Here is a 25,828-nt window from a genome sequence, read left to right on the forward strand (position 1 = left end):
TATACAAAAAGCAAGCAGCTGGTAATTTTAAGGATAGACGGGCATGGGAGTGGAAAAAGTCTTTATTCTTAGTGGAGGCACTAAGCAGCTGGTTGATGGGAATTCCCCTGTGTTCATCTGAAACAATTTACATGCAGTCTTTTCTCTTCCGTACTGCTAAAGTGCTTCTCTGACTTTTGATGGCTTTGAGAATCTATTATGTTCTCTATTAACATATATAGTACTCTTACATATCTATAGGTAAAAGAGCTTCAGAAATAAGTATTTTATCAATTTAAGCATGTGTTTGCAAAGGAGACCTCTACATATTGTGGTTACACAATCTAATGCAGCATTAGAGTGTGTCACCGTACCTTCAGATTTCCTGTCAAGTAGAAGTATGCATTTGAAGAAAGAAAGTGTTGGGATAGGTGCAATGAACAGTAGAATTTCAGCTATCATACACAAAGTGACAGACTGTTGAGCTGAGCGGAGCTGTTCTGTGTTAGCAAGACCTGTCTTTAATGTCTGTTCAATCTAGGTTGGGTTGCAGACCTGTTGGAAAAACACTAATCTAATAGACAAGATCTAACAAGTCTATACAGAGCGAATTGTAGCATATGGGACATAGCTGCTGAAGAGTTTGCCTGCATAGCAATGCTGTTCAGTACTTTTTTCCTTGAGGGCTAAACCTAACCTGGTTCTTGATAATAATCTGGAGGGAGCCTGCAGGATGATACACGGTCTCGGTGAACGATGGTTAAAAAGCTGTGCAAAATCGGTAACCCTAAGTGCTGTCACAAAACTCTGTGCTAGACAGTGTGAAGTTGCCTAAGTGTGACTTCTGTTTTGAAGGTAGAACATGGATTCTCGGTCTTTGTGAAAATCTGTTCTAGTCTCGGAGTATAAATTAGTCCTAGAAATTAGTCAGGCTTCCCTGTTCACGGCAGAAGAGGTTCTGTTGGGCTATGACACTTTATGGTTCTGTCAAACCTGCAGATGCAGCTTGAGAACGTGCCCCAGGGGTAGAGCTGAGAACTTGAGCAGGAAGTATAAGCCAATTTAGGGAGACCTAGTCACTGCTACCTATATTTCAAGCAGGGTGTCAAGCATCACTGGCCATTTACAAAACAGTTTTTTAAAAAAAAATTCGGAAAGCTGTTAAGAATCAGTGTTGAAAGTTCACGGTAGTTTGTCCAGAAAGGAATAATTCTGTCAGTCTGGTCTGAGCCTCTGGAACAAATACAAGCTTCAAAGCCAATAGGTACAGGTGAATTTATGTAACTGTATTAGAAAGCTGCCCATGCATGGTTTATTCAGGGATGTTGCTGCTTCTGTGTGTGATGGTGGGGTATTTCTTTTTTTGATAGGGAACAGTAATTTGAAAGAAGTTATGAGAGAGTGGTTAGGTGCCTTATGTCTGAACTGTTTAGCTAGCTTCAGCCTCCAGTTGTGGGCTTTTGTAAAATCTCTTTTCAGTGCTCTCTGGTAGGAAACTCCTTGAGTTTATTTCATGTGGTACATGATAAATAGAGAACTCAGCAAAAGCTAAGCTGTATCTTCCTTTCAGAGTGGTATGAGAAAGCTCCTCCCTTTTCTGTGTTTAAGCACTGGGACTACTTTTGCCACTCACCATAAGCTGGCATTCATCTGCTGCCCACTAGCATATCTCAGCAGTCTTCAGCTCTAGGATGGCAAACTATGATGAGAGGGTAAGGTGGGTCTGTGGCCTTTTTTTACCTTGGGGGCTCTCCTTCCTTCAGCTGAAGCCAGATTACCACCCTCAACAAGTCACCCATCATTATAGCTGTAGACAACTTCTCCCTTCAGTTCATAATGAAAAGAAGGGACCTCTTTTGTACAGGTTCTGCCTAGATTATGAATTCATGTATGTCTGTTTACTTAGCAGTGGATCTCAACCTGTAGCTTAGAGACACTTCAGCCCTAAAACCATTTAAATTGGTTGCTTTGGACTAAAACACAGTAGTGAAAAATTGGCTTACTTTGGTTGACAAAAGTGATGGTGAAAATTAGCCTCAGAAATGTGACTTGACTCAAGCAGTTTTGCAAGTGTACCCTGTGTGAGAGGATTTTTTAAATGGGTAGCAGGCAATCTAGCATTGTTGCTGTTTTTCAGAGGCAGTTAGTTTTGTACAGGATGAGAACTAGATCAAGAAAACTTGATGATATGCAAATGCTGGTGAAGGAAGAAATTGGACATCTTGCTATGCCATTCAATGCTAAACGCTGAAGTAGGTTAGGTTGGCAAGAACCAGGGCAGCCATTTTTAAGTGAGCTGGATAAGCAAAGTGAGAGGAGAGACAGTGAGTTGAAAATGTTTACCATCAACTGGTTAAATGGCCTATTTTTCCTATGTTTAGGTTGAGGTAATATGCATGTTTGTAGATGGATAAACCTTTTGTGGTGGGTTAACCTTGGCTGGCTGCCAGGTGCCCACCAAATGGCTCTCTCCTCAGCAGGCCATGAGGAGAAAGTAAGATGAAAAAGCTCATGGGTTGAGACAGGCAGATTACTCACCAGTTACCATAATAGGCAAAACAAACTGGCCTTGGGTAAAATTAATTTAATTTATTGCCAATTAAAAATAAAGTAGGATAGCAACAAAGAGAAAAATAAAACCAGCTTCCCCAACCTCCCCTTTCTTCCCAAACTCAACTTCACTTTTCTACCTCCTCTTCCACAATGGTGTAGAAGGATCGGGGATGGTCAGTTAAGGGCTGGGTCATGGTCAGTCTGTAACAGCTCCTCTCTGCTGCTCCTTCCTCCTCACACTGTTCCCCTGCTCCAACATGGGGTCCCTCCCATGCGATAGTCTTTCATGAGCTGCTCCAGTGTGGATCCTCCTTCTGATGGGGTCGTCCTTCAGGAACAGACTGTTCCAGCATGGATCCACCATGGGCCACAGTTCCCACCAGAGAACCTGCTCCTGTGTGGTCTCTCCATGGGCTGCAGTTTCTTTCAGGGCTCATCCACCTGCTCTGGTGCGGGGTCCTCCACAGGCTATAGTGTGGCTATCTGCTCCGACGTGCTCCACAACAGGTTGCAGGGGGACAGCCTGCTTCAGCGTGGTCTAAAAAGATTTAACTGCTACAACAGTAGCACAGTAGTAAGATACTAATATTAAGAATGTTAGTATATCAGTTAAATGTATGTGTTTACTTGTACAGATCTAGATGCTGCAGGGTATCTGTGCTCCTGTGCCTGGAGCACCTCCTCCTGCTCCTCCTCTATGGGCCGGGCTGGCTGCAGGACTGTTCCTCACATCTTTTTTCCCCTCACTCATCTCTCTCACAGCTGCTGCACAGCATTTTTATTACTGCTTGTTAAATATATTATCAGAGAGAGGAGGCACCCAATGGGCTCAGCTGTTGGAACCAGCTGTGTCTGACACAGGGGCAGCTCCTGAGCTCTAGGCACCAAGGCTACCCCTGCAGCCCCCCTTGCTACCACACCCTTGCCACCTAAACCCAACACACCTCTTTTCAAAACAATAGGTGGATGTAACTTCTAAGATGCACTAATAAGGTAATTTTAAACTTAGAAGCTCGATACCTTCATCCTGTGAAAACAGGCCATAGGGGTATGATGTGGCAAACTAAAACAGTCTTCACTGGGTAGTTTCTTTGACAGCTTTGTTTCTCTGAGACAATCTACTTGAATTCTGGTAATTTACTGTCGATGGCTTGAAGTCAGAAATAGTTATTTTCCACAGGAGTAACTTCAAGTAAAGTTGAATACATTTGTCTTTTAATTACAGGTATAACAGCGGTGAAATTGAAATACAAAATTAGCACGTAAGATTTGCATAGAGATAATTACTACTAAAGAAGTAGAAACTTCTAAAATTTCACAACTAAAAAGATTTAAACTACTAAACTACAGTAGCACAGTAGTAAGATACTAATATTAAGAATGTTAGTATATCAGTTAATGTATGTGTTTACTTGTACAGATCCAAAACCTGAACAGCAGAAAGCTGATCAGGAAGGGCTTGGCTTACATCATTACCACAGAACCACAGAAAAATATTAACTTGAAGCACAGTTTTTATTTCTTTTAACATAGATTAAACAAGTTTTTTTATCATAAAAAAAGCTTTAAGTATCCCCTTATAACAATAATGGATTTTGACGTCAGATCACAACAGGCCTGTAGGTATGATAGGCATTATCTGTAACCAGTAGCTACAATGCAAACTAAGCTTAATGCTGGGACTCTTGAACCGGATTTCTATCCTATCACTTCAGTATTAATTTCAACTCTTAAATGGAAATTCAAGCTGCCTTCACTAAAATCTCCAGCTTTCCAAGTAATACTCGCAATTATTGCACTTGTACTGGTTGTATTGGCTTAGTAAAGCCATTCTAAAGCAACAGTTTAATATTTGTATATTTCAAAGCACTTGCTCTTATCTACAAAGGAAATAAAGATGATAAAACCACAATTTATTTCAACTTAATTGTGAACACTCTTAATTTTCAGAGTTTAAATGGATGTGCATTTAAGTAACTACACTAGAAAAGCAACAGAGACTGTAACTACCCATGATGACTAGTTTGGTCCATGTCAGTAATCAAGTGATGTTATAAAAAATAAACTAGTTTATTTTGTATAAAATGAGTAATGTTGCATTTTTGTTCAGATTGCACAGTACAAACAAGCTAATATCTAAATTAATACTGTTACAGGTAGTTATTACATAGGGACAGCAGCTAGAAAAAATAAGTACCTCAAAGCAACAGACTTCTGCAGCCAGCTTTCCATAACATTGTATGAAAAGTTAAATGTGTCTTAGTTACAAGTATGCATATTATAAAATGTTTGAAAAATGTTTAAGTATGAGCTGTTAAACTAATTTTCCATAGCAAGAGTATATGATGATTATTTACATTTAAAAAAATCCATTTTTCAGAAAAGAATTTACAATGAAATAAATAACCTTCAGCAATCCCTTAAACCCAACTACAAGATCTGTAAGTGGCAGTAAAAAACAGGTAAGCCACCTTGTATCAATGTTAGGTCAGTAAAGTATGCCCCATCCAGAAAGAAGTGCAACTCTGCTTTAACTTTACTAGTAATCTAGAAACATGCACAATACACATTGGTACCTTCAAATATGGTACAACCTTGAGTATTTGTACAAGAGTATTCACAAAAACATACAATATATTTTACAGTCCTTTAATACAAAATACCAATATCAAACCAATTTGAACTGCATTGATCAGACATTTCTTAGGCAGACAAGCTGCAAAGGATAACAGTTTTTAAATTTAATCCCCTCTTTGCCCTTTTAAGCTCAAGCAAGTGATAAGTAGTTTCTTCAGAACGTGTTGATGTAAAGGTACTCATGAACATTAGCTGAACCTGTCTCCATATGTATTCACTGTCTCTCAACACTATTAAGTATCAAAACCTAAAGCTGCAGTCTGAAGATTGCATTAAAAAGAAAAATCTTGCCTCCTTTTGAAATTATTAGATGAAACTGCTGCTTAGTTATCCCCACTAACGATTTCAAAGATTGAAATAAAAAAAAAAAGGAAAAAAAAAAGTTCAAATCCAAAACATGGAAGCATGTCTAAGAGCTGGTTTGCTTCCTTTCACACCTGATGCTTGGGAAGTTGATCATCTTCCGTTTAAGACACAATACAGTCGTAACTGCCTTCTTGGAATGAATCCTCATCCTCTGTCTTAGACTTGTCCTCTTCATGCCTGCTTGCATTGTTGTTGCCAGCATCACTCTGAGGATTAGTGCCATGGCTAGATGACGTCCTGCTTTCCTCAGCTCTGGGGTTCGCTTGTTCAGTAACCTTAGAAGGATTCACTGGCTGAAAAGCTTCAGGCTGTACTTGCTCTTCTGCTATTTCACTTAGTTTCTGGATCTGTGGTTTGATGATATTTAGAAATGGCTTGTACCCAGGGCTAGGAAAATAATGATATAGAACACCATGAGTGAATTAAAAAATAGTACTTCTGTCATATGAAAAGCAGCTTTTCTTGGGATATGTTTAATATAAATGAGTATCTTCTACAATCCTTCCTGTACAGAAACTCTTTATTTTTTTTTAAATAGAGGGAAAAAGGCAACCATAACCAAACAATAAAAGTTGCGGGGTTGGTTGTTTTGGGTTTGGTTTGTTGGAGTTTTTTTCCAGTTTGATCACAACTGTATTAAGTGACTGTCCTGAAATTTTCTTCAAAAGTGCTTTTAAATAATTGTTTCAGCTAGGGCTGAGATAACTCAAAGTCATTTTTTAGGTAACTCATTATCTACAACTGGAATTAAAATGAAGGTGGAAAATAACACTTACCAATCTGTAGAAGCCCATTTGTCAACAGCATATAGGCCCTTCTTGATATTCTGACAGATTTCTCCATCAATATCAGAGGATTGCATTATACTGAAAACCTGGTTGATTACTGAAGATTCTCTGAGGATAAGGCCTATGATAATACACCAATCCAGACATCCTGCCTCCATGAAGATATGTAGCAAGTACCTATATGGAAAAACAGTCTACTTATTTCTTTTTCCACTCTGAAGACAAAATCCCAGTGTGATTCTGTAGCCAGTGTTTCTTTCTCCTAATGCTGCATACTAGTAATTTTAAGTTTCAAATGCAAAGATTACATTACTTACCGCAGCTGGACCTGTGACTTGTGCGGCCCTTTACTAGCCAGTTCTAGAGAGATATGTTCAAGCTCTGACTGAGTTAAACCTAGACTGGAGAAGTTTTCATCCACCATGGTCCAGTCACCATCCACCATAGAACTTGTTTCAGTCAGGTCCGTCGCTGAACCAATGCTGCATTCGTCTCCTATCAAAAACACTCAGAAACATAAGGGAAAAAGAAACTACTTACTTTAGTAAGACTCGGAATTTCCAAACTACTTCCTATAGAAATTGACAAATTACACAGTAATGCTTTGCTGTGTACCACAGTGCTAAGAAGTTACTTCAGGCATACTGTCCATCCCACTTCAGCATTCTTCTTGTCACGCTATATGGTAGAACTATTATTGCAGGAATGCAGTAGTTTTTCTATCAAAAATAATTCTGCAGAGTAGTATCAGTAAGGGATCCTAAAGATGTGTTGGCAATCATTGTAAAAGCACAGTGACAGCCTCTTACATGCTATCGTTCTAGAATTAAGTGTGTAGGAAGGGTTGCAGTCTTTCTAAAGATACTGCTTTCTTAACCTTTAACTTTGTTAAAAATGAAGGTGCAATAGCCAGTTCTTTTCTTTGTACAAAACCCTGACGATTCTGAATGTAAATGTGGTAATATAAATATTTACCTGCACTAATTACAAAAAGAAAAAAGTGTTTCTAATACAAACATGAAGAGTAGATGTGGCCACAGAATTTTCACAGAAACAGTAACAGCAAAGCTAAAACCATTATAGTGGTAAGTCAGGAAGACACCCACCCTCCAGAACAGTTTCCATATTAAAGTAGATGCATCTTTTCTGTGGAAAATGTTTAGAAAGTCAGAAAGTTATTTTATTAGCTTCTTGCCCATGAATACCACTGCCGGATTAGTTATTTGTGAAATTATTATTATTAGAACTCAGCTCACAACATTTTAAAGACTATTAATTTAGTTTCACTTTAGAAATAAACTCCTTCAAAATGCATACCAAAGTCCATTGAACTCAAAGGTCTTCATCCAGCTCAGAAAAGAATGAGAGACTTGTTTATAGAAACAGCAGTAGTGGCAGGCAGCAGTACAAGATAGTGCAATGAAAAAAGAAATAAATTTTCCCCATTTAAATTATGCTTTTTTTGGAGAGTTCCATAACAAACTTACTTAAACCTAATGGATTCTTGCAGTCTCCAGAAGTAATAAACAAGAGAAACGGGAGTGAAAATAGAATGAGGCAATGCCCAAGCAGTGGGAGAGAACCTCACACTTTCTTCGTTTTTTAAAGCCCATCAACTTGTTAAATAGCCACTCCAAGTGCTCTGACTCTCACAGGAGGCCCTAGCGTCTTGGGGAGATTGTAGTTCACACGTAGGTACTTAGGTCTTTCCCCTGACGTGGAAATCACATGACATAGACACTGTTGAAAACGTTGCTCTATGCTTGAGGACAAGAAGGAGTAAAAAAAGATAATAATGGTCAGACAAACATTTCCTATCTCTAACTGTGCTCAGAAAAGATGCACAGAGAATAAAATTCCCCTTTGTATTTTCCTAAGCTGATCATAACTTCAAGCTTTTAAAAAGGCGATTTAAACAAAGCCATAGGGAAAAAAAAAAACTATATGGGACTGTAATTTCCTCAACTTCTTCAATAAAGAGTGTTTCTAATATCTTCCTAAAGAAATCCAAAAGCACAAAGTCCATGCATTAGAACAGTGCCAACCTGTGCAAGAGGCCAAGGTGTGCAAGAGACAAAGGTAAAAAACTCAGAACGCTCTTCCCAGCCAGACTGTAAAAATACTAAATTCCAAGTTACTACCACAGACAGGAACTTCAGCAAGTATCAATTTAATATTCTGCTTCAAGTACTTAAAGATGTATGACATGGGCATTATCTTTCTGTTGTAAAAATTTCAGTTCACTTTTCAACAAGTCCTCTTTTCTTTTTTTCTGAATTATGGTTATCAGCAGTTGAGAAGCAACAGTACAGCAATGGCATGCAAATATCAAAATATAAGTGCGTACTTCCAGGTGCATTTTTCCAACAGAGCAGACAGAAGGAAGAGTGACTAACCTTTACTTAGCAAAGGAGAAAGGAATGCATCTTGCATGTGTGGTCCATGGGATGAAACTGTGTCAATCTCTCTCTGAGAGGAGCTGATAGTGCCAAGCCAGCTGCGACTCCGAGGTGTGTTTGAAACCCCGGTGTCCATTTCCATGTTTACAAAGGTGTCTGCAGACTGAGATTTTAGCAGCTGCTCCCCGACTGCTAAAAAAAAGAACCCACCAAAGAAAAGTCATGTAACCATCAAAAAGGAAATTTGGAAAGTTGTCTCCAGGCATTTCAGTAAGCTGAAACCTGTAAGTCAATATTCAATTAGTTTGCCGAGGGATCACCAAAAGCAAGGGAATGCAGCAAGTTTAGGTATTGCAAGAATTTCTGATCAGCCTTTTATGTCAGCACTGGCATAAAAGAAATACCAGCTGATAAAGTGTTAGCATCAATGGAACTAAACAATGGTGCTGCTACTACCAAAAAGAGGACGACTTGGCAGCTAGTATCAACTTTGCCCTAAGATGATAAACTAGCGAACTGAGAGATTAATAATACAAAGGAGGTTTACAGCAAATCCTCAAAATTCTTACCCTTTAACATAAAGCAAATTTCAAATATTAGGAACATTACTTTTTTAAATATAAAAGAGTTAATCAAAACCTCATCTAAAGACTATATAAGAATGTTGATTTTAGTAATTTTCAGTAGCAGAATTCACATCAAAGAGCAAATCCACGTTGAACTCAACATCTGCACAAGTGATATCCAGTTCAGTGCACCTGAGAAAGGAAGAAACCTCAACAGAAACAGCAGTGTAATCTGACTACAGAAGAGATGCTGTCTGTGCTAAAGAGAATCCCTTCAAAAAACACACCCCGTGTGAGAAAGCTGTGGAGGTGGGAAGCCTCAGCCTGTTCTTTGCTTGCCTGAACTGAGGAAGGACAGATTCACACTGATGGGTATGGGACTGCAGGAGGGAAACCTAGTCCAAATGTTACAGCACCTGTCTTGTACTTTCCATTCTTGAAAGGTGAATTAATGGACGAAGCTGGTATGACTGGAAATGGCCAGAGGAAATCCTTGTGTAGCTTTTTCAAAGCAAACACAAAATCCTCCACGCGGGCAGCTCTGGCTCGCTCCTTGCACAGCCAGCCTATCAGCTCAAAGCCTAACTGTGCCGCAAAGCAGCCAAGGTCTTTCAGCTTGATTTCTTCCAGCAGACGCCGAGCATGCCGCCAGAGCATCATGTCAATGTACATGTTCTCGGCACAGTCACTGTCTTTACTCCACCTATAGACAGAGCAGAGAACAGTGACAGTAAGACTGATAAAACTGTCTTTTTAAAGATAAATAGAAATAAAATTGCCAAAAAAAACACAACCTGCCAACTGCTGTTGGCCACAACCACAGTACATCGAGTTACCAGAGTAGTAGTGAGAGCTTCCTACATACCAACAAAAGCAGTTTCCACCATTCCTTTCTATTTATGTTCTCTAAAAGATCCCACTGCCTTAACAGGTAAGTGAAATAAGGGAAGGAAGTTACAACAGCAGCAGTGTCCACAGAGTATTAAACTATTAGCAATGCAGGAAAAAAGTAAAGGAGGAGAGAGAAAAGGCAGATGCCATTGCAAAGACTTCTGACTTCTGAGAAACAAGTTTAGAGAACAAATAAAGTATTAGTCTAGGACCCTTCCTATCAAAACTCTTAAAATAGTACTCTCTATGGAAAATTACTAAATAAAAGCATTTGAATTTGTACTAAGATTATATGGGGAAAAAAGCCAACACCAAGATAATAATGAATCCCAGCTCAGTGCTACTTCTCAACATTAATACCGATCAATATCAATTCTGTATACAGCAGTTTAAGAGGGATTCACCCCAAGGTGTAAAAGCCTCTATTTATGGCTTGGCAACACACTGTTAGATCAAGATGTGCACAGTACCACAGTGCAATTTATAGTATGATGCTGCCATAATGTGAGCTGTTCAAGACCTGTCTTTCAGCAAAACAGATTCTTCAAATAAAAGGCATGCGGTCTCACTAGCTATTTAAATTACTACATATGCATCCAGTGCATTCAGAGGCTTTTGGTCAGCAATATCCAGGTAGGTGTGCCTGTGTATATATACATACAAACACACACACACGCACACGCACATTCACACGTGTGAGAATATATTCTCCCAAGAACGTAAGAGTGAGGCACAGACATTACAGCAGTCAGGAAAAGAAAAATGCAGAAGGATGTGGAGGGAGACTATGACAAATCTAACTCTATCATATAATGTACTTCTATAACTTAAATTAGGTAAGAGAGTTAGTACGGTACCTAACAAAGTGGGGAAGAAGACGACATTACTACCAATTACCTTTTTCCAGATGGGCCAGAGGGCATACTCAGTGTTTTCGTCAAGTTAAATTTGCTATGGAGATTCTCTGCTGATTGGGATAAACTAATGCTGCGGTGTCTGAAGAACTCAAAGCCACTACTTGAACTAGGTTCCTAAAACCAAGAAAACCCAAACATACAATCAAAGGAGCAAACATGCTGTATAACAGCAAGATTAATCATACAAGGTTTGATGCAGTATTTACTATTTTCATCACAAACCTGAGTTGTTGGTGTAGCTGGAGGTGTCTCTGTTTCTCCAGAGCCAATGGCTTTAAGAAATCTGATCATATGACGACAAAGATCCCACTTTCCCTGCTCTAAGGCAGTATTAAATAAAAGAGTAGCATGTTGTCTGCTAACTGCTGGAACTTCCATATTCTGCAAGTAACAAAGCATAATTAAGTCATTTTTTTGCCATCGAGCAACAAAAGTCCTATTAAGTCAAGCCACATCATGTCACGTTCAAGTATACCAGAGATTAGAAGACGCAAATTTCATGCCATTATTTTCCTTTTTATAACAGTAAAATAACTACTTACATTGCATGATATTCCCCCCCTTCATAACTGGACATAATCTCAACAGAAAACTGTTAAATTAAAAATTTGTTTAACATACATAACTTTGGTATGACAATATTTTTTAAATACTACAACATTCGTAAATATCACCTCTCTTGCAATATATGAGGTACTATTACCTGTAGGATAATAAGGTAAGAGGCAGCTGTGTCCAAGTCCTGGGCCATTAAGCACTCTTCAAATAAGTCCTTCGGGTTTCCAACAGCAGCAAAAAGGTAATTCCACAGGGCATATTCTGTCTTCCTAGCACAATGAACAACTGTCTGCAGGAAGAGGGGGAACTCTGTAATGAACTTCGCCACAGTGGGAAGCAGAGGGTCGGGAATGGGTTCCCGCGAGGTAGCTTCTTCTTCCAGCACTTCATGAAGCATCAGTTCTAGTACGTGAGGAAAGTATGGTAATGTGGCACAGGAATGGGCCAAAAGCAAGGCTTGTTCACCGAGGTTCCTAACCAAGAGCTGGCGTAAAATGTGATGGAGGTAGATCTGAGAGGTTCTCTCAACAATGGAGAAAGGAAAGAGAACCTCTAAGTGTTCTCTAGCACTGGTTTGAGTGTATAAACAGTCATAGAGCACAGTGTCATTAACAGCACCAAGAACCAAGGCATCTTCAAACAAAACAGCCAATGGGTATATATTGATGTGGAAAGGCAGCATGATCCGTCTTGACAGAAAGGAATGCGGTTTTCGATGATCTCTGGGAAACAGGGGAAGCCAGACTTTCATACCTGCCCCACCAGAGCTGAGCCACAGAGCCTCCAATAAGTGGCGTTTCTGTTTGTTGATCCTGCAAGTAGTCCATACATTTTCAACAGACTGGGCTAGGACAACTGGAGCACAAAAAGGCAGCTATTTAAAAAAAAGAAAAAAAAAATCAGAATTAATTATTCCTTTTTTTTCCTTTTTCACCCTCTTCACAAGAACTCTTTTTTCAGATAAGAACTACTTTCTTCAAACATGTTATTCTTCTAACAAAGAAGAAACAAATCTGCTTATCCCTTAACTGCACTCTAGCACCTGGGAAAACAACACTCATTACTTACCTTAACTAAAAAGATATTTCTTTCATTTTTTTAACCTTCTTATACTTAGTCAGGAAGCCAGAGGGGTGACAGTAAGGGAGGAAAATAAAAACCTGCTCTCTGCTTCTTCAAGAGTCCAATCTAGAACTGACAAAATTACTACAAACACCAAATTTGCTAGTGTTTGATTGAGCTGCAAACAACTCTTCATCTAAACTTTTCAGGTTTCACTCTCCCAAAGTGATTGTTTCATGTAGAAGTGTTTTTCATCAGCACAGAAAAATTGAAAAGTTCAGTCACTGATTTCTGTTATTGTTGTTTTTAGGAACTTTGTAAACATACTATGCAAAAAATGATTATGTTCTATAAACATACAGAACAGTTTTAGATAGACTGGAGATTTTCTGTCATTAGTGCATATTAAACTTTGCACAGGACCTTTATGCTTAAAACTCATATCTTTCACTGCAATACAAGTAGCAAACACATGTAGTAAATACTTTAGTTAGACGTTCACACAATTAAGTAGTAACGTTTCACAGATTCTTAGAGAAAAAAAAAAAATCATGGGAGCAGTGATTTACTTCCAGCTAACAATTCAGCCTGTAAGTGTAGACACTGCCTTGCATTATAGACCTCTTTTCTTTATGCCTGGACCACTCCCTTCCACAACTTCTTCAGTCACTGACAACATCTTTGAAGCCATATACAATATTCCACAAATATTTACTCACATGCTTCCTTTGATTAGGATTACTATCCTTATCTCGTATCTGGGGTCCAGATCGATCCCTTTGCAACATGATGAGTTGTCCTGCTAAGTTTAGCATAATACTTTCAGCCTCACAAGCCTAGGGATAAAAAAGTATTATGCAAATTATTTAAGCTTTTTGAATGCATCATTTTACCCATAACCACAATACAAACCCAGAATAAAAAGTAAATTAACTGCATTGCCATACAGAGATGACTAACAACCAAATCCAGTGCAGAAGGACTCAGAAAAATCAAGCAGAACTAAGTACCTACAGATAGATTCATTTATGTAGTTCTTGTGCAAAGAAGTAAATACTGGAAGGTTTCTTGTTCACTAGACTCATTCCAAGTTTTATTTGATATGGGCTTTTTCCAACTATGCCTCTTGGCATGGACAAGCCACCAGTATTTTAAGAAAAATAAAGCTCTGTATTCTTATCAGTATCACCACTATATGATTGCCAGTATCTGACTGCAAAGATTAACACTGATAGACAAGCCAAAAAGAGCTGAGCCAAAACGAGTTTAGCCACACTTGTTCTTGAACTTTTAGAAGCGCTGCAGTTGGAGAAAAATCTTTCTAGTTAGGTATATCAAGAAAGCAAAGTATTCTTTCTAAGATTTATTTCAGAACTCTTTCATGTTAATTTTAAAACTAAGTCACTGGAGCTAATTCCATGCTGTGCATGAAGTTTAGTTTTAAAATACATGGGTAGAGGGCCTGTATGGTAAATTTGCAGCATCAGGGGTTAAGGTCACTAATAGGTAAGAACACTGAAAAGGCCGACACATTCTGCTAAGTCAGACACATTGCTTTATCTACAATGCAGTGTCATATCCAGTGCTAACGTTAATACTTTTCTTTTGATCAGGAGGATTGACAAAGTTTGAAGATATGGGCTCTTAGTTAGAAAGAAAAGGGTAATATTTGTTCAGTCTGAAGCTAAGTTTAAAATATCACTAGTGCTCTAAAAAGTTTCAGTAGCTTTTTGTCAAAATTAGGAAACATCATAGGTCACCATAGTTCCGGAATAAAGTCACCGTATCACAGCAAGATGGACTAGAAAACCAAGCATGTTGCCTTTTATGCCCTCATCTAAGATCGTATCAAAGTCTCAGGACACATGTTCAGCATTGTGGGACACTAATTAAAATGAACTGAAGGAACCAACAGGAAACATTCAGATTTTACATCTGTGCCGTTACTTTCATATCTGCCAGTGGCTTTGTTATGTGGAGAAAAATACGCACCTTCATATGTCTGCAGGCCTGCCTCACAGACAATGCAACTTCCAAACTATCTTAAGGTAGCTGCTCTGATGAGAAAATAGGCTTCATACTGCAGCTACTCAAATAGTTAAAGCTTAATTTGTTTACATCACAGACCACAAAAATCCAAGTTCTCTTTGCACTGTGCCTTCAGTGGCCTGAATCATTTCCTGGGGTTAAGACAGGGCTTCACCTTCACTCCTTAGTCATTGTTTGGCTGTTGGCCTATCTCCTGACATAACTAGTGGGAGAGATTATCTTACTTTATTTTAGTGTAGTAGGAAATTGACTAGAAGTAATTTGTAACTAGGGTCATATGCCGTCTTTTCCTTTTTCCTGTTTATTCTTTGAGTAATGGATCTGTTGCTGCAAGAAAGGCACTTCCTAATGCCATGGAATGCTCTGGTGTTCAACTTTTAATATGCGATACAGAAACATACCCTTGACATAGTTAAGTTTAATTTGTCCTCCAAGATTTGGCCCCAAACTTTACAAGATGACAAGAGAAGATACAAAATAGAAGAGTTTGGATTTTATTTCCACCACATCCCACCCCCAATTCACAGATAAAATGTCTACATAACAAGCACCAGAAAAAACACGTTCTGGATTTTACCACATAGAACCACCTCTGGTTTACGATTCATTTATCAGCCTGGTAACCTTTGAAGACTAAGCTAACAAATCCAGGCACCGATTCTTTTAAATTTTGAGCACTATAGACCTGTTACCTGCTGAGGCATCTTCAAGGTGATGCCAGTCTCTGTCCTCACCGATGTCAATGTAACAGACACTACAAGAAAAGGATGAGGAATGTACCGAGACATGGACACTTCTTGAAGAACTTGGATACTGGCAGTAGGGTTAAGACTGAAAGGAAAGATGACTACGTTTAGCAATTTTAAAATAGTACTTAACATAAAATTAATATCTTGAAGTAAACCTAATGAAAATAAGCAACTTAATCTCAGCAAACAGTTTACTCTACAGACAAAAATGACCTTCCTTTAACTAAGAATCTCACAGGCCCATCTACTCTACATAAAGTTACCAAATAAACCTAAGCTGGGCTACTTTATCTTGATAGTTTTGGGGAATACAGCTATGAGTGGATAGAAGACAACATCAGATACTTCAGAATAAGACTCTATTCACCCTTCAATAAGACAATTCCAGGGTTTGGATTTTGTTGGAGTTTTCTTTGAAAAGCATTGAAAATATTTTCCTCTAAAGTGGATCAACAGCTTGCTTTCTGCTAAAAAAAAAAAAAAGTCCCTTCTTGCTGAAACCAAGATGTCATAACTGTAAGAAGAATCACCTAATTAGGCGCTCCAAAAAACTATCTGGGAATCTTTATCTCCTCCTTAGGTTCACTAATCTTAACTGTCTGAAAGTATCTGGCTCGTACGTTGCTACTTCTTTTGCACCAAAATAGCTCCCCACAACCACACCACAGACCAAAGTTTTTCTCTCTTCTTCTTTGCTACTCCACCACCACCCTCACCAATTCCTACTTCTAATGTCAGAAACATTTTTATTAAAATTATTCAAATATGTGGGTGCCTTTTAGTACCTTTTTCTTCTATGTACATTCATTTTTCAAGTTCCTATCCGCTAGAACATGTTTGTACAGACAGCTGGAAATGCACATATCTCAGTCGCTACCTCCACACCTAATGTGCATATCTGCATTCATGCAAGTGACAATGCTCATGAAGTATCACTTGGTGCATACAGATAACACTCACCCCTCTGTATTTTAAAAATGTGATTCCACAAGTTATCAAACAACTTTATATTATCGTAAGAATTTACTCAGATTGAGAACAGATTTACAATTACATTACCGCAAAAGCATTTAAATACTGATGCTCACCCTTCAGGCCTTCTCTCAATACTGTAAAGGCAAATGGAACAATCTGCTCTGAACAATATTACAATGTCCCGGAAGACACTCAGTAGTAACGTGTCTGCTTGCACTTTGGTGATGTGTGCAAATGCATTGTCAAGATTAGATGTTCGCAGGTAGATTCTCAGCTACAAGGAAAAGGGGTAGTTAGTAGTTTGAACACAGGTTCTGTTTACCAACAAACTAATAGTAATTCCATGTTCAATTATGTTCTTTTTTGTGGAATGGCTGTCAAGGATTTCTAGCAAGACACATTACTGGGCTTTTGTTTTATCAAATGTTTTATCCATTGCATAACAGTATTGCATCCAAAGTGATTAAAGAACAGTACAGCCAAGTCTGAAGTACTGAACAACAAACATAAGGAAGGAGTTCTATGCATTAGTTTTAAAAAGCAAAGAGTAAGTAAAGCTCTTCTGCCCATCTAATTTAAAACCTCCCAAAATACTAGATACCTCAAAACAGGCTTCATGCTAACATGTAAAAATGTCACAAAGTTTTCAGAACAATGAGTAGATTCATGGTAGTCAGCAAAAAATAGTTATTAATACGAATAATAAACTTTTCTGCAAAGAATTACTTACATACTAATAAATTTCTAAACATGATCAAAATCCATCTATGTAACAACTGTAGAACACTACTGTAGAACAGATCAGATATTTTAAAAATTATTTATTTACTTTTAAGAAAAATACCTCACCTCTTCCTGATGATCATTTAAATTATAACATGCAAGAACAATGAAGTCATTCCACCACGCTAAGCCACCTGTTACCATCATATTTTGCTCCTGAAAAGAAAAAAGCAGCAAATGACATGTATCTATCTTTATATACTTATATACACACACATGTACATTCTATGGGTAATTTCTGAAAACCATACATGATCTCTATAAGCTTTACTGATAGTGGCAAGAAAATCTATGTATATGAGTGTTTGCTGTTTAGAAAAACCCAAAGTATTAAAGAATAATATGTGAAGGACAAACATCTTACAAAACACAACTCCACAGTTCCTTATGCTACTGGCATCCCTGAACTCTCTCAAATTAGCTTTCTGCTTCTGCCAGAATTAACAAGCTTGGTATCCAAAGCTACGTCTCACACAAACTCTCAGATAAGACACATGGGACTAAGTGTCTGACTATACACACTCAGATTTGGAAACCTTTTAATAATCAGACACAAATTATTGTGCCAAAGCAACAAGATAAGTATTTCAGCCATTTTATGAAAAACATGTGCAAAAACATCCCAAGTGTGTCTACAGGTTGTTTATTTGAAAAAGATATTTTTAATTTTCTCCAAGAGTCACATTCCAACAAATACAACCTCCCCGGTACACCTGAATAAAGTACCATAACCTCTCACCTGGGTAATGTTTCCAAACAGCTTCCATTTTTTGGTGAGTAAAGAATAATGTGCAAAACCAAACTTGCCAACAACAGCTACATTCTGTCCAAGCTTGTCAATAGCTGAAAACTGTTCAAAGAGAAAAAATCCAGAACCTCAGGAGGGAACTTATTTAAATGATATATTCTATCCAAGTACATGACTACAAGGCATTATAATGTCAGAGTCAAATCTTGTACAGTATCTTCATGTTTTCTACTTTACTGCCCGATACATATTCTTCTTTCTGTAATTTAAAACAATGATTTCATCTTCCAGAGCTCATCCAACCCTAAAGGACAGTTATAAAAACCCAATACTTTTAAAGAAGCAAGAACATATTCCTAAAATAACTCACCCTTATAGGCCAGTTGCTCTCTAGATACGTACTATGAATCTAAAAAAAAAAAAAAGAGAAAACCAAAACCACGTAACTATACCAAGTACCATTAAAGTAGTGATTAATTATAAAGTTCTAAAGGAATTTGTACAATGTCCATGTTTTGCCAAAATACTGGCTTAAAGGTTTTTAATGTTGGGATTTCTTTTTTAAATACAATTACTTTTCCTGCCCCCAAGAAAGTTACTGAAGCCTAAATGTTAGCCTGTTTTTAATACAAGAAATATAGAAATGCATTAACAACATAAAAGAGCTAATACTGTATTACAGATTAATAGTCAAAATTTGCTCTTCTCCCCCTAGGTACTTCTCCTCCATCAGACCCTTTCTTGGGAACATACAAATTTTGATAAACACAGCATTCAGGAGGGACCTTCAGCGTTGGGATGAAATTTCTAATCCCACCAGAAATACACACCAGCACATCCAAAAGCTTTGTTATGAGAGCACTTGACTGGGATATGTCAAATTAAATCTTGATCCTGGATTCTTCACGTCACATGGGATGATACAAATCCAGGTTCAAACTCCAGTCCTTGGTCCAATACAAGGCAGGTAAGTGCTCTCATTACCCAGCCACTGGCTGGTACAACATGGTATGTTGTACATACCCATGAACAACATGGGTATGTTGTTCGCCACAGTAATTCCAATTTTGTTAGTTTTACTCCTACACAGAATGAGGACTTCCCCCCACACTTCCAGTTTCAGAAGACGGAAGAGCTACCTGGCCAGCTAAAGTGGAAATTCAATAGTATCTAGAACCCAACATACATGCCTAGAGTCACAGACTGTTTAATAACACCGATTTGTGTACTATGTGAAAAACAAAATCTTGAGGACCTTTTAAAAACTTCATTTAGAAAAACATTTACCAATTCAAGCGTGACAGAACACACACTAGAATTACAGATTAAAAGTTATTTAATTTTTCCTCTATAACAGAGAAAATAGAATCTGTCCCATTACTATCCCTGGAAATAACTTGTTCGCAAGCTTGATATTGTGAAGTTTTAATTACATGCTTAAATAGATGCTATCTAAGACTGCTTGAAAATACAGCCAAAGTCCAAAGGCTGTATTCATCAGTTGAATATGCTTAAAGCAATTTGCATAAACAAGAGAACAAATCCCTAAAGGATTTCTTGCATGTTGTGCTTATTCTCCCTTTCAAAGCATAGGAAAGTAATTTAACTACTCCTTCCTGAAGTCAAAAAGACATTTAGATTTTTTTATTGGCTAGGATGCAAACTCATAGCCACAAGGCTGAGATGGCCAACATTCCTTTACCATTTGGCAATAAGAAAAAGCTGTACCAGGGGAAACCCAAGAGGCAATAAAAAGGCAATGATCTCATACTAGAGGAAAAGGGTACGGCAGAGAGTGATGAGATCAGCTGCAAATTCGAGTCCTATAAGCTCTCACAAGCACAGAGCACATATGGGCAACCAGCAACAATTACCTGTACAACATGCCAATGTCTGTGTCCTAGTAAAGTGCTTAAACCCTGAGAATCTAAACTGCCATCTGAAAATGGGCCTCTTTCCCTGGTAGGCTTATGTTCAGAGTGCGCTGAAGTATTTCTGGGACTCTGAGCCTGTGTTGCATCTCCACAGTTCAAATACAAGCGATCTTCTCCTTGAAGGAGGACTTGTTCCTGGTTACTCTACAGTAAAAACAAAACAAAACAACAAAAAAACCAAAAGCAACCTTGAACTCCATGTACAGAAAACAACGGAAAACATGTGATCAATATATTAACAGGTTCTACGTAAACAATACGAAAAATAAGCATTAAGGCAGTTCTCAGGTTTTTTATCACTATGTATTAGTAGGTTTTATGTTACAGTATTGCACAGGAGTATGTTCAAAATACCATTTTAAAGGCTCTATGACAAAAAAGGAAGACTAGTCTAATGGCTGTGAAACAGACTTAAAACCTGTTAAGAGAATAACTTAAAGGTCACCTGCAAAATCTACTATGAATCTAAAAAATGGAAATATGCTCAAAGATAAGGGTGTATTTATCAACAACAAACTTACCATACAAGGATTAACAGTGAGTGCACTCTTGATGAAATGAAACTGCAGAATACCAAATTGGTGAGCTTCGTTATTTGCATCTCTTTCAGGCTTCATGTTTGAAGAAGAATTCCCATCAATAACCCACAGATGATACCCTTCTGATCCCCAGGTCTGAATACAAAAGAATAACAATGCTAAAAACCCAAATCCAACACTACATATTCTCAGAAAACAAGAACTACAGAAACTTACTCTAACTGATCTTACGATAGACATGAGCCTGGTAAAAAACCAAACAGTTCGGTGTTCTAAAATGTATCATCATAGGAATCATAAGTAACCTACAGCAGTAAAATCCACAAGGAACAGTAGGAATCTAGCTTAAATTCTTTCCTTTTTTTTATGTAAAAGATGTTGATTAAATGAAAAGTAACTATGCAAGACATCCACATAAGTAATGAAGACTGTTTATTTTGCAGCTTAAAGCAACCAGAAAAAAATCCACAGACAGAATCAGGTATGAAAAAATCCTGATCCCCAAAATTACATTGGTTGTTGTTCATTAAATTCAGTGGTATCAGAATTTCAATCCTGGGGGGTTTTAAAAAGGTACATTGTACTGTCCTTGCAAATATGTACATCCACTTGGGATGCATGTTTAAAATTGTCAACCTTCATAGCAACTAGGCTATACATAAATAAAATCAAATGTTTTAGAAGTATTGTACAAAATTCGTCATGGTTTGTAAAAGAGGCCCTGAAGATTGTGTTTGATGTTTATCAATCTACTGATTTGACAGACTAGCAGGATTTCATGTTAATTAGTTTGTCTTGAAACAACAGCAGTTAAGTTTCTCTTGAATTCATATTCTGAGTTAAGCTACTTCAACAGCCAAAGGTAGCTAGTCATTTTAGGGAAGTAAGTTTACAATTAGTATTGTTCTGTGTCTCATTGTACTCTGAAATACAGCACCAGATTAAAAAAAAAAAAAAAAGAGATTAAGGAAAACCGAAAGTGTTCATTCTTAATACTAAAAGACAAGCCAAGAAAAGGCATGTCATGCACACTTCATGATCAGGCATATACATTTAAAAAAAAAAAAAAAAAATCAGCAGCTGTCCCGTTTTCCCTCTTCCTTCAGTACATTGGTGTTAGGAAGTGTAGTAAAGATATCTTACTCTTTAAAAGTAATAAAACTAAAGAAAGCCAGTTTGATTTTCTGAAAATCTCTTTTACTAAAAGTAATTTAAAAAATTAACAGCCATCCTATTACAGTATTTTTACATTCATACTTACCATAGAACTGATCTTTAGAGGGTCCTTTTTGGCACCATCAGACTGATACCTTAAAAACAGAACAGAAGAAATTTGAGTTTGGCAATAACTTCATCAAAATAAGAAATTATCTTCCTATCTTTTTGTTGTCATACAATTCTATATTGAACCTTACCTCAAACTATAAAGCCTGTTTGATCCATGACACTGCATAAAAGTCAATGCAATTGTCAGATGTCTAGCATAAACTGTTAGAATTGTGATTTCTGGATGTTAGCACATTTTCAGCAAATATATACTGGCACTGAGGGAATTTTAATATTTGCCTGCTAAAGCCTGCCTTTAAGGTAATTTGATTTTATGGCCAAAAAGACCACTATAAAAAGAAAATAATACATTTTCATTTACATTCAGATGACCCCCTACTAAATATTAGTCAGTGATTCCAATATCTAAGGAATTGCAATGGAAAAAGATTTTAAAAGCCAATTCAGTGAATTAGTTTCTAATTAAATGCTTTTAATTAGAAAAACAAAGGTTTCTAATAAAAGATTTCACAATTTCATTAAAGATACTCACGCAAAATCACCTCCTAAAGTACAGATAAGCTGAGCACCAAAAACACTCCATAAGGACAAGCCTCCACACTCCCAGGTCACCATCACAACACAGCTATCAGGTGACCATCTGATTAGTTTAACAGGTCCTGTTTTATTCCAAATATCTTTAAAAACAGACAATAAAATACCATGTGAAAAACATCAAATGTGCTTCAACTGCTTTCACCATAAGAGTAGAAACAAAAATATACAGAAACAAATATTTGATTTTTCAATTAACTTCTTTGATGCATTCATCAAACTGACCATCTCAAAATGAACAAGCAGCAAATGAAGAATTCATGTTTTCTTTCCAATACACGTTTGGTTTCATAGGAAACTAAGAATACATGAAAATAGGCCAGAAATACACTGTGCTATGACATAACTGCAATTCTGGTAAAATGATTTTTAGGACAAAGAAGATTTTATACTTACCCTTGAAACTTCTTCATTTGGCACTTTGCACAACTTTAAAACTCTGTTATTTACAGATTTGGGTTTTTTGTTGAAATCTAATAGGCACACAGGTGAGGACGCAATTTACCCACTCTATATGTTTCTCACTCTCAAGCCCGCAATACTCATCACTACTACATGAAAAATTCCACTGAGTTTTTGTTCACTGCAGTTCAGGCAGGGTGCTGGATTATTCAATTTTTTTCTCTACCCTACATGTCAGTTGTTTCAAGTTAATTCACACCTCTGTTATATTCATTATCAGTTTTGACAATAATGTCTCATTTTCTCAGGTGAGTAATGGAAAAGTAATCTCAAGACTACATGTGGGAACTACTAAGATCTGCAGCATTTAAAAAGGAACAACCAGAAGCATCACGATCTGTAAACTGCTAATTCAAATTTAGTAAAAAAAAAAAAAAACCCACCCCCAGACCCTCACTTATGAAATACATTCAAGTGTCACTTAAAAGCAAACAGCTAAAAGAACAAATGCGCAAGAGTAAATTACCACAAACATGCAAGAATAAATATTAATCCCATCAGTGATAGCGCAAACAACAAATAGTTGTTTAACTAGCCAAGGATAAAAATATTCTTTAATACTCTAAAAACAGCTGGAAAATTCTAGCAATAAAAGTCACTCACCAGGATATTGTTTTGGTGTCAGCTCCAATTTGTGAGAAAACTGCATGGCACCAGTGGTGGTATCTATGGTATAAACCTGCACAGAGCCACTGGAAGAGATTACACATGCTTTAGACTACAGACCATTTGGATTTCTCATCAGTTTCAAGAGGTTAATAAAAGCTGCTTTTTTCTCACAAATACTAAATTTATCTAGAACACAAACATTGTGTCAAGTAACACTCAAAGAACTTCATAAAACAAATTTATAAGACACTTTCCAGAAGCCAGTGGAGGACCCAAAACACCGGTCCTATAATAACCAATGAACTAAGACTATTTCATTCTCTGAAAATACACACGCACACACAATCCACATATATTTATGGCTTCCAACTGCAAGACAATCCATGAAGGAAGTCTGTATTCACCAAGTGCTGGTTTCATCAAGAGTGTACTAATGAATACCAAGATCAACGAATTACAGTAATTATTCCCGTTTCAGAGGCAAACACGAACACACTGCATTGTTACAACAACTGAGAACACTATTTCTTAAGTGAAGACTAAACAACCCAGATCTTTTGAAATGCTCTAAAAACCAAATAAAATGCAATTAAAAAAAAAAAAAAAGCTGCACTCTAGACCAGCTAAATCAGTGTTATACAAGAGGAACTGTCTGGAAGGAGCAGTAAGCAAAACACCACAACTAAAAGCACTTTTGCAACATTTATAAATACTCATAGTAACTTGAACAGGCAATATTTTTCCTGACCAAATCAACACTTCATAGAGCATTTTCTCAGCTGGGTGCAAAGTGCTGATTCTTGTCCAATATTATTACGATTAACTGCTTCAAATTGACTTTATAATCCTGCTTTGAGATTAACTGGGACAGCAGCACTTTCCAATCCTTGCTGCTGGCCCAGCCACCTTTTTATTTTTTTCCAAAGCTGAACAGCAAGCATCAATTTAAACTGCAGTTCAAGCAGGCAATCATTTCTTTCCTCTTCTCTCTTACCTTCTTGACAGAGCAGATTATACCATCTCTTGGGAGATTGATCATTTTAATCCTTACAGCTCTTGCAACACAACTTGGTAAGAAGAAACTAGTATTTCAGCTTTATAATGAAATAATTACCCCCTTATTGAACCAGCCTTACAAAACTTACTTGGCACATCCAAATGCCATTAGTCTGTATTTGTTATTTACTGCCACACAAGTTCCATCAATCACATCTTGTGCCCAAACACCATGGAGCTGCTGTAAAGAAAGGAATTCACAGAATTTTTGTTTTAACAATGCTTTTATTCATGATAGTCAGCTTCTACCCATGTGCTACCCATGTACACCTTATTATAGATCTGCCAGTAGACCTTCATCACCTCACGAAATTTCTACTGCAAATATCAAGATTAAATGACATGGCTCAGATAAACAAAATCCCGTATATGTAAAACTGGTTTCATTGTTCTTAATAAAAATTACAGAAAGATGCCAGTATGTAAGGAAACTGTTTATCAGAGTTCTGAAATGTGGTTATTTAATAACCACAGCAAGTCAATACCTATAAGGCAAGAATATCCCTGATACTGCATTAAAAAAATCAGTAGATGGTACTAAGGATGAAGACAAAATACCAAACAGGAAAATAAATTCCCATCTGCAACAGCTGAAATCGCAGATATTGTAAGTGTGTAAAGGAGTTTGGGATGGACTACACAAATCCTTCTGGGTTTTCTGTAATTAAAATAAAGAGATCTAATGACAAAATGTGGTACAGTTTGTAGGCTGAATTACAAGTAAGAAAACACCTAACTTGGAAAAGATTCCTCTAAAATAAATTTTGAAGTATGCTTGTCACTGTGAGAAGAGTTAGACTTGATTACAGCTGAAAGCTAGAAATAGCACTATGATACTTTGCCGTAGGAGAAACCACTTATCACCCCACTTATAACTAGCAACAGGAAGTCTGTCGCAGAGACAGTAAGAAGACCTCAGAAATATAATGACATTTTTAAGCAATAAACAAGAATTAAATCTACTGTCAATTATGCTCCCCCATAGACAGGTACTAACCCTAGAAAAATCTAGTTCAAATTGTGGTATGAAATATAGTCTTGTTCTTATGTTATCTCTTAAGCAGTTGCTAGATTTTAATTTCTTTGCAGATGAACAGAATTTAAAGTAGAAAGCTAACTGAAATGCAGAGACCAAGGAAAACACATTTATTGTAGAATGCATGCTAGAAATACTAAAGGAAATATACCTCAGCAGTGAATCTACTTGACATTGGTGCAATGAAACCAACTCTGCCATCATTAAAAACAACAGCAAAACCATCAAGCGTGGCACAGTATTCCATATCTCTGATGTAAACATCTTCAAAGCCCAAAAATGAACCTGCTG

The 25,828-nt window shown here is 37.2% G+C and overlaps 1 protein-coding gene across 14 annotated transcripts in view; it reads right to left on the minus strand.

The window, feature by feature from the left end:
• Nucleotides 1–4,028: 4,028 nt before the first annotated feature.
• RIC1 (RIC1 partner of RAB6A GEF complex) overlaps nt 4,029–25,828 on the minus strand; it is a 51,437-nt gene continuing 29,637 nt past the window's right edge. For 6 of the 14 annotated variants that reach the window (XM_075138040.1, XM_075138032.1, XM_075138043.1 and 3 more), the window contains 21 exons: nt 25,689–25,825; nt 24,591–24,682; nt 23,440–23,528; nt 22,313–22,457; nt 21,755–21,803; nt 20,476–20,628; nt 19,895–20,098; nt 18,391–18,429; nt 18,012–18,122; nt 17,339–17,428; nt 16,603–16,763; nt 15,458–15,596; nt 13,436–13,552; nt 11,800–12,528; nt 11,319–11,477; nt 11,077–11,210; nt 9,705–9,991; nt 8,720–8,914; nt 6,641–6,830; nt 6,312–6,500; nt 4,029–5,922 (listed from right to left, as the gene is read on the minus strand). In XM_075138040.1, coding sequence (XP_074994141.1) covers nt 5,637–5,922; nt 6,312–6,500; nt 6,641–6,830; nt 8,720–8,914; nt 9,705–9,991; nt 11,077–11,210; nt 11,319–11,477; nt 11,800–12,528; nt 13,436–13,552; nt 15,458–15,596; nt 16,603–16,763; nt 17,339–17,428; nt 18,012–18,122; nt 18,391–18,429; nt 19,895–20,098; nt 20,476–20,628; nt 21,755–21,803; nt 22,313–22,457; nt 23,440–23,528; nt 24,591–24,682; nt 25,689–25,825 — 3,695 coding nt within the window. In that variant the 3' untranslated portion in view covers nt 4,029–5,636. Of the gene's footprint in view, nt 5,923–6,311; nt 6,501–6,640; nt 6,856–7,811; nt 8,086–8,719; nt 8,915–9,704; nt 9,992–11,076; nt 11,211–11,318; nt 11,478–11,799; nt 12,529–13,435; nt 13,553–15,457; nt 15,597–16,602; nt 16,764–17,338; nt 17,429–18,011; nt 18,123–18,390; nt 18,430–19,894; nt 20,099–20,475; nt 20,629–21,754; nt 21,804–22,312; nt 22,458–23,439; nt 23,529–24,590; nt 24,683–25,688; nt 25,826–25,828 lie in introns of those variants that run through there. The other 8 variants (XR_012671055.1, XM_075138036.1, XM_075138035.1 and 5 more) reach the window with 8 other exon arrangements.

The sequence above is a fragment of the Calonectris borealis genome, chromosome Z (assembly GCF_964195595.1).
Source record: "Calonectris borealis chromosome Z, bCalBor7.hap1.2, whole genome shotgun sequence".
In the NCBI taxonomy this organism is placed as follows: domain Eukaryota; kingdom Metazoa; phylum Chordata; class Aves; order Procellariiformes; family Procellariidae; genus Calonectris; species Calonectris borealis.